The 8758-nt window shown below is 47.8% G+C and overlaps 1 protein-coding gene across 2 annotated transcripts; it reads left to right on the top strand.

Moving 5' to 3' along the window:
- Positions 1-3526: 3526 nt before the first annotated feature.
- On the top strand, positions 3527-8195 carry LOC308186710 (uncharacterized protein). 2 transcript variants are annotated; one of them, XM_080608889.1, is made up of 9 exons: positions 3527-3578; positions 3663-3701; positions 3872-4168; positions 4685-4984; positions 5401-5502; positions 5751-6977; positions 7401-7493; positions 7699-7860; positions 7990-8195. In XM_080608889.1, the coding sequence occupies exons 1-6, from the start codon at positions 3548-3550 to the stop codon at positions 5777-5779; spliced, it is 798 nt and encodes a 265-aa protein (XP_080465015.1). In that variant the 5' UTR covers positions 3527-3547; the 3' UTR covers positions 5780-6977; positions 7401-7493; positions 7699-7860; positions 7990-8195. The 2 variants fall into 2 exon arrangements, with proteins under 2 accessions (XP_080465015.1, XP_080465016.1); XM_080608890.1 differs by lacking the exons at positions 3663-3701; positions 7401-7493; positions 7699-7860; positions 7990-8195 and having other exon boundaries at positions 3542-3578; positions 5751-6242.
- Positions 8196-8758: the final 563 nt, after the last annotated feature.

Below are 8758 nucleotides of genomic sequence, written 5' to 3'. Positions count from 1 at the left end.
CCAAGCCGTGCTGGGATCAGGGCTGTTGCAGGGAGGTGAGGCTGGTGTGGAAGCCCTGCTCTCCTCCATCCCAGGACTGCATCTCCAGCACGTCGGGGACCATGCATACGCCCCCCATGCCCAACCCAGGAGGACTGATGTTGGTTGGTGGGAGGCCAGGGGCGATCCCACCGGGACGGACAGGTGGTGGGCGCTCTGTGGATCCTTGAGATGAAAGAGGAAAAGGATCCTTGTGGGCATATTACTTCATGTGATCTTGTGGAAAATGGATCTGGGTGTGAAATGTCAGTGCTGCCCATTTCTTTCTGGTGTGGTGACTTAGGAAGTGAGCTCTTAGTTGGTCTGCTTCCTATTTTTGGTGCGGTTTTTGGCTTAGGGTCAGACCAGGGCTATTTCATTCCAGACTAGAGGGGGAAACAAATTTAAAGTCTGTATAAGAATGATATGCCTCAGACAAAACTGCACTTAAAGAATTTAAATGTCTCCGTCCTGCCTCCGTTCAGACTTCATTCTACAGCATTACTGGTGGAGGTTAAATGAAGGGATGTGCACCTCCATGCATGTTCTCCCTCTTACGGAGGATGTCACGTCCAGATGCTCTGCACGTGGAGGCAGCTTTCAGCAGAAATCAGTGGTCAGATCAAAACCCACGCCAGACGACCGCATCCTTCACGGTGTTCGTTCAGCGCTGAGCTCACACTGCTGGGCTCAGGACCCTGCTGGCCCACGGCACTCGGATCACTCTCAAGGTGCCCAAGCCCAAGCTGTTATGCCAGGAAGCAGAAGGAGAGAAGCCAGAGGCCGTGGGACGTGCTGCCCTCTCTCCACTGAGCAAGGGAAGTTTGCTGGTGAGAGGTGGAGATGTTGGCAGCTGGGCGATCCCTGCAGCTCACGCCAGGGCTGACGTGTTCAGTTTGGAGGCCGGTGGCGGTTGAGGTCTGGAGGTCGCTTGCTTTTTTCACATTAGCAAAAAAAAGACACCAAACCAAATAAAAAACCATAGTGCTGACAAGTTTGCTCTCTTTATTTTGCTCTGAGTTTGCTTTAATTTTTATTTTTATTTTCCCCAAAGAGCTATTTTCGTTGGGACATGACAAGGCAGTGCTTATAAACAAGGATTTGCATCTGGCTGACTTGGGGCAGGCGGCTGCAGGTGCCAAGGGGGCAGGAATGGGACTTGTGCAGTCCAGTTTGTTATTTATTTCACCTCACGAGGGATAATTAATTAGGGTTAATTTTCGTCACATTGGCTCTTGTGGTGCCGTTCTGGATTTGTGCCCAAAACAGTGCTGATGGCACACCAGTGCTTTGGCTACCTCATTTTGGGGTCCAAAACATCCTTCTAAGGGCTTCCACCCTCAGTTTTAAAGCTTAATGCCTCCTATTTAGGGCCCAAACCCTTCTCTTTAGGTCCCAGAGCCTCATTTTTTGGTGCTGAATCTCCACAGGAAGCCCCAAGCCCTCCTTCAAGCAGACATGGCCTCATTTGTAGGGTATAATGAGACTTCTGAGGGAGCAAAGGCTCGTTGTCAGACCCTAAACCTCATCTCAGGGCCCCAAAGCATCACGGTAGGGTCCACACCCCCATTTTTTGGGATCAGAGCTTTGGTTTGGGATTTCAAAGCTTTCCATTGCGCACCCACAGCTGCATTTTGAGGGCCCCGACCCTCATTTTTCGGACTCAAAACCTTCTTTTAGGTTCCAGCCCCCACCTTAATGGTCCAAGCATCCAAAGTTTGGGGGTCTGTGTTGGGGTGACGTGGCAAGGGGTTGGCAGCGAGGGGCAACCCCAGGGTGAAGGATAAGTGGGAGGTGGTGGGCAATCTCCTTTGCACCACCTGTGCTTAGTTTTTTAATTCCTTCTTCCTCTTTCCTTTGCTTATTGAACATTTCAAATCTTGACCCATAACTTTTGTCAGTTCTGCTCTTCCTAGTCTCTTTTCTCATGGCAAGCATTGCGTGGGGCTTAGCTGCCAGCCAGGGTCAGCCCACCACTGCTCCTCAGACTCTTCTGTAATCCTTGCAGCTGGCCAGAAACCCCAGATATTGATTTCTGTAAGCTTTTATTTGATTCAGTTATCCTTCAGCTCATCCTAGCCTGAAGCCCAGCTCACCTCTTCCTTTCTCCTCTCTTAGGACCCATGAGAACTTGCCTTCTCAAACCCTTACAGACTCCAGCAGCCCCATTTCTGTAAATTCAAGATACTGCTTCCTAGTGCTGATATCAGTCAATTGCTTGGCAGTCATCAAATCACTTTAACAGAAGAAATAATCTCATCCAACATATGTTGTATGTAGCTAAAAGATAAGTTGATTTTTGTAGATATTTTTTTCCAAAGGAAGCCTCAGCATCACATGAATTTTCTTCAGATTCGTTGCAGTTGATACATAATTATTTTTTTTTTCAATTAAACCAGCAACCAAAAATCACCTCTCGTTTCCCAAACCAAGGCCTTTCAACCTGTAATTAAAAATAATCCTCCAAGTTTGATGTCGTTTCTGCCTCTAGGACTTACTGGAGTCCAGCAGCTGACTGTGGCAGCTGTGTTGCTCTTCAGCAGACCTGGGCAGGCTGAAATCAATTTGGGCAATTGATTTGCTTTTTTCAGCTTGAATTTGAATGAATCCCCTTGCACCATTAAGGATTAGGAACTCAAACATCAAAAAAGGGTGCTAAGGCCTGGTTTTGAAAGAACGAGTGCCTTCAGTGCAGAGGTTGCTTAAGAGGGTGGTCACTGAGTGAAGGTTTTTAGAAGCCACGTTAGTCTTTGTGATAAAAATTTGTCCCTGGGCTGGTCCTGGGCAGACACGTGATGACACCTGAAGATGGGACATCTTGTTCATTGCCTAAAGTGGTAATATTTTAGGCCATTTGAGGTTATAGTTTAGGCATTTGGGGCTAGTGACCCATGCTGGCTTAGTAGCCCTCACAAATTCAACATCTGCACGTACCTGGCGATACGAGTCTGCATTGAGAAACATGGAACCAAGTAGCAGAGTGTGTAGAAGAAACTGAGCAATACAGATGGCTGAATTTGTCTGAGTGATGGTGTGTAGAGGTAGATGAACACAAAGCTGCCGGTGGGTGGGTAAATGGGTAGATGGATGGTGGAGAAAGAATGGTTGCTCATTAGGATGTTAAATTTCTGGTGGTCATCCTATGGAGAGGGAGAAAACCTTGCACTAGCCAGGTGGAGTAGCTAGGAGAACAGATAGCCAAGCCCAGAACCCACCTCTGGATGGGATTGGTATCCACCCCGAGGGAAATTTTCACAAAACACAAGAAATGGAGGATCAGGATCATAACCTGCAGTTGCCATGCCCTCTCCAGTGTCTATGAAGGGACTGTGGCATAGTGCACTTGGTTTGCTCCGTGATCCATCCAGGCTTTCCATGCCACAGCAGCACAGCAGCGAACCATGAATATGTAGTGCTGGGGAGTGGCTGCCTTCTCAGCTGATTCCCCAAAGGGGCAGGACTTCATAGGGTCTGAAATATAAGCTGGCTGGACGCCCATCTTTTTTTCTCCAAGACGGTTTTGGTCACAATGATGCAATATTTTCTCGCACAGCTGCTGTGTAAGTGACTTATTTTCTTCCTTTTTTGCAGCCTCCTCTGTCTAGTCCTGTCATCTCAAAGCCTTCAATACCTGTCTCTTACAGCTTTCCTCCAGGTGCTCTCACTTGCTGTATCCTCTGCTGGTAAGAACAATTTTACCTGTTGTGAGATGCTCTCCAACTAAACCGACTCTTTGGCAACGAGGTGGAGTTGGATTGCATTTTGTGAAATGGAGAGGAAAGGGATGTCTCACTTTCCTTTTCCACTTTGAAAATTCCCTCCCATCCTCTAAATCCTTACTTTTCTTTCCCAGACCCTCTGCCAGTCCCTGTGCTCTCCACAGACCCCAGTTACGATGTCTACTACGAAGGGGAACGCGTTGCTTTCATATGCGTGGCTCCGACGATGAAGACTGTAGATGGATTTCAGTTCTTCAATCAAAGTGGGGACCAAGTCTACGCACTTGCTTCCTACTCTCACACAGTTGCCTGGTTCCAGCTCACAGCTGCAAAAGCGTCTGCCATGCAGTACACGTGCATGTACTGGGTGAAGGATGCTGGACGAGAAATTCCTTCCAATAGGAGCCTTCCTCTTTCAATTAATGTTCAGGGTGCGTGGGTCTTGTGTCGTCTCTAGATGATGTTGCTTTGAGTCTCTGCCTTCTCACAAGCTCCTTTTATGCTCCTGGGTTTCTGTGAGCAGTCAGGAATAGGGTAGCCTAACAGCTCTGTCACCTCCAAGAGGTCTCATGGCACTGAGCCTCCCCAAGCCTTTCCTTAGGGTTTGGGGTGTATCACATGCCTTCCTCTTTGGTCATGTGAAAATACTTATTTTCTGCACTTTGGTGAATACAAAGAAACTGAGTTGCTCTGAATTCTTATCTCTGAGGTCTGTGGGTCTGTGCTTCTCTTCTCATAGTTCAAGACATGTAGAAAAAAGAGCGATGAATGACTCCCACAAGAGCTGATCTTTAGTAAAAGGTTCTGTAAATCCCAGTAATATTCCAAAGAATTAACTTGTCTACTCCCTTTGTCAAATCTGAAGTACGACATTGGAAAAAATAATGGGTTTTGTGCACAAATCCTCATGTCAATAGGTAGCAGGTTTCGTTTGCTCTTCCCCCCAGGTGCTCCAGTGGCCCCGGTTTTGTCCCTGGATCCTCAGCAGCCAGTCTACAGATACGGAAACAATGTGAAGCTCCTCTGCACCGTCCCCTTTTCTTCATTCTATATAAGGGAATTCCAGTACTATGGGGACTTTGGACTTGCAATCTCCATCCCAGTTGTGAAACTGCAAAACTACAGCTACAACCTGAGGATCACAGGAAGGGAGGTCTCCGGGTCTTACAGTTGTGCCTATTTTGTATTTAAGTCTGGACGTGCCGTTCGCTCCGAGAGCAGCCCCTGGGTCAATGTCTACGTGAAACGTGAGTTTTCCAACCCTTCCTCACTAAAACCTCTAATAACTACTGACCTATCATCAGTTAATTTATTCTGCATGTGTTTGCCTATGAATTCATTCGTGAGTGTCATCTCCATCCCCTCCTGTTATATGACCATCCATCTCGCTACCTCAGTCTCTGTGTCCGGCACTAAACGAGCTTATTGCCATATCTGCCCATGCTCTTATCAACAAAAAATATGAGAAATACTGGGGAAGAAAATCTCAGTGAAAAGAGTCTCATCGCCTTACATGGCTTTTCTGATGAGACCATGGCTTTCTAGGACCTCCTTCTAGACCTTCTTTCTTTTATCCTCCATCCCTCCGAGATGTGGGTAGTTATAGATGGGCTTGCTCGTTGTAAGAGTCATCATGGCAAAGTCACCACTGGTTCCTCCCCAGGCCAGATAATCGGCTGGGTTCGAGAGATCCTTGTTGGTGGCTCGTTCTTTACCATCAATGGCCTCATCTTTTTCTTCTCCCACCGCCTCAAGAAGAAAAGAGGTAAATATTTAATTTTTATTGCACCACACTACTTCTTATGATCCTGGGACTTCATTTTCTTTGCCAAAAAAAAAATCCTTCATTTTGACTGTTACTTCAGCTTCCTTTTCGGGGAGGGTGTTCTGGACAGAGCTTGAACAGGATCACTTCTCACCCTCCTCTCTTATTTGAACCCCAAACTGATTTCCCTTAGAGGTCCAAGAATAAAGAGAAGCAATTTTTGATGCTGTTACTTCCCTCATTTGCAGATCTGGAAGAAGGATTCCGGATGGACTAACAAGATGAATTAGAAGAAGAACCCTTAGAGGTTTTGCTCTATTTTGCCAAGGCAATCCATTCCGTTGGGCCCTGCCTGATTCCTCATTGTCTGCCTCAGTGTCCCCAAGAGACAGAAGCAGTGAACTGGAAGTACTTGGCTACTCCTTCCCTCTGTGCACAACCCCGTGCCTTGCGTCTTACCAGTTAAAGCTGGATGTTGTGTTTAGGTCTTGCGGGTTTCATGGGAAGGTGTGTCTTTCCATCCTCCTTCCTGAAGTGTGTGTATTTGTGTTTGCTTGTGCACAGCCTCGGGATCATGGCAGAGGAGGTCTCTGGGTCTTAGGGTTGTGACTATTTCACATTTCAGTCTAGACGTGCTGTTGGCTCAGAGAAGAGCCTCAGGGTTGATTTGTGCGTCTGCTCTATCTCACACCTAACCCACAATGCTCCCATTAAACCTGTTTTTTTGCTTGCCTCTGAAATTCAGCCTCATTTCTGATTTTTCACAGCACCTCCTCTGTGGATGAGCGTGGTGTTAACCAGGCCTGCCCCATAGGGCTGAGTTTCCCTTCCTATACAAGAAGACAGAAGGCACTGTGCCCTGGGCATTGCCTTGCTGCTTTGACCTCAGTCATCGCTCACAAGGATGCAGTCGGCTGTTGCTTCTTCCAGGCAACCCAGTGGCACCTCCTCGAGGTCTTCTTAGCCCCAGGAGGTGATCAGGGAGTCCTTTTGGCCAAGACGAGGAGGAGCAGGGCATTTCTGTGTGAATACTTAAGGTTTGCCTACACAAAGTCAAGTGAGCCAGTCTTGCATGTGAGAACCCCAAACTCCTTGAGGAGCAGCGCATCTTAACCCATGGGTCCAGCTGGCAAAGGAACGATTTGGATATGGAAGAGCTGTTTCTTTTCCACCTTATTTCAGGAGGGCTTCAGGAAAAGGGTAGCTATGAGACCCCAGGCTTCCTTCCACTCCACACCAGGCTTCAAAGACACGGTGGCCGAAGGAAGATTTTTCTTCAGCGTCTCCCACTGCCATAGCTGCAAAGCAAGGCAAGACAGAACCTTCCCGCAAGGACCTGCTGAAGTTACTGCGAAGGCAGCAGTCAGTTTGCCCTGCGCTTGGAGTCACTCTGACCATCCGTCCTGATTTCACTTGGGATCGGGTTAATTTTCCTCCCAGTAGCTGGAACAGTGCTTGGGGTCTAGCATCGGTCGGTGAGTGGTGAGCAATTGCACTGTGCATCACTTGCTTCGTATATTCCTTTATCATTATTTTTCCCCTTCCTTTCTGCCCTTTTAAACTGTCTTTATCTCAAACCATGAGCTATTACTTTTTTTTTTTCCTTTCTTGCTTTTGTATTCTGTTCTGTCCCCTATCCCTCTGTGATGGGAGGGAAGTGAGCAAACGGCTGTGAGGTGCTGAGCTGCTTGCTGGGTTAAACCACAACACTAGTCCTTAAAAAGTTCTGTCTTTTTAGATAGAAAGCAGAGTTTAGATAGAAGCAGAGTATCACTGCTTCTATCTCTTTCCTGACAGCCTCGGCTAGCTAGAGACTTAGCACGTCCCATCTGTGTCACTGGACAATCCCCCGTTCTTATTTTTATTTTATTATTTTTTATTTTAAACCATTCCTGCAGCTGGGGAAGGCGAAGCTGGGATTTAACCCTGTGATGTCCTCTGAGCTAAGCTTTGGGAAACACAAGTGTTAGACAGCAGCAGCCTGGAGTCCGGTGAGTTCTCATCTTCCTCTGTGTTTGTATGTGTTGGGGAGATGATGATATGGGGGAGATGGCGATGTTATGGGGGAGGTGACGATGATGTTATGGGGGAGATGACGATGCTATCGGCTCAGACACAACATGCTGCTACACATTAAAACTCTGCTTGATTTCGAATCTCCCTCTTTACAAATGCTACCTATTTTTGGCCTTCCAGCTATCCCAGTGTGCAGTGGAACGCTGCACGGCGTGAAGAAGCAACGTCCTAGCCGCTGCTTGAGGTTGTCGGGGGCCCACGTTTCTTGCATCTCCTTGTCAAGCTTTCTCTCTTCCAAGGTGGACCCTGCTCATCTCTCCCCAGCTGTTATTTTTTTGTCAGGTGGTGTTTTTAGACTGCTGAGTCCTACCCCCGCCTCCTCACAGCACTCTGGAGAGGGGTTATAACCCGTGTGAGTTATCAGAAAGGCTTATTGCAATGAACTGGCTGAATTGTTATGTGATAAAACAGAGTCTGCATGCACAAAGGAGCCCAGAGGAACCGTTGCAGGGGAAGGAACCCATGGGGGGACCCAGGCTGGAGCGGTTTGCTCCTGACGGATGGACTCCATGGGAAGAAGAGCCCCCACGGGATCAGCTCGGGAAGGAGGCATCCCCTGGGAGGGATCCCACATTGGAGGCGATGATGACGTGCTTTACGCTGACCATGGCAGGTGATGAAGTGTTCTGTGCTAACCACAACCCCAATTCCCCGTTCCCTTGTGCCACTCGGGGTGAAGAAGTGGAAGTGGGTGCTGGGGAAGTGGGGAGGGTGTTTTCAGTTTGCTTTTACTTTCACATTGCTCCATTCTGTTGCAATAAGTTACACTGATCTCCCTATGCTGAGTCTGTTTTGCCCATAATGATGATTGTTGAGTGATGTTCCTGTTCTTATCTCAACCCTTGAGCCCTTTTTCGTTGTATTTCCCCCCCCCCCTTCCCCTTTGAGGAGTGAGAGAAGGGTTGTGGTGGCATTTGGCTGCCTGTCGGTGTCAAACCACAGCAGAAGGTGCAGAAGAGCTGTTCCCTTGACCTTACAGTAACAGCAAGATTTTCTTGCTTGTGTCCTAGAGGTCTGACCTCACCTCGAGGACTGTGAGTGTTAGTCACAAGTAGCTCTGTCTTTGAGGAACTGGAATTAACCTATCTGGTTTCAAGCTTTCAATGCAGATTAAAAAAAAAAAAGTTGTGCAAGAGCTTGTTGTGCAGCTAGGGACTGGCACAGGATGGGGTTGTGGGAC

The sequence above is a fragment of the Anser brachyrhynchus genome, assembly GCF_964034855.1.
Source record: "Anser brachyrhynchus genome assembly, contig: SCAFFOLD_219, whole genome shotgun sequence".
Classification (NCBI taxonomy): Eukaryota; Metazoa; Chordata; class Aves; order Anseriformes; family Anatidae; genus Anser; species Anser brachyrhynchus.
This window is presented reverse-complemented; position numbering and strand designations above follow the sequence as displayed.

Bases quoted from the DNA above. Each gene is read 5' to 3' on its own strand.
- LOC308186710 (XM_080608889.1), top strand. From the start codon at position 3,548: ATGATGCAATATTTTCTCGCACAGCTGCTGT. The intron at 3,702-3,871 runs GTAAGAACAATT...TTTCTTTCCCAG, and splicing joins ACTTGCTGTATCCTCTGCTG to ACCCTCTGCCAGTCCCTGTG. The intron at 4,169-4,684 runs GTGCGTGGGTCT...TCTTCCCCCCAG, and splicing joins TCTTTCAATTAATGTTCAGG to GTGCTCCAGTGGCCCCGGTT.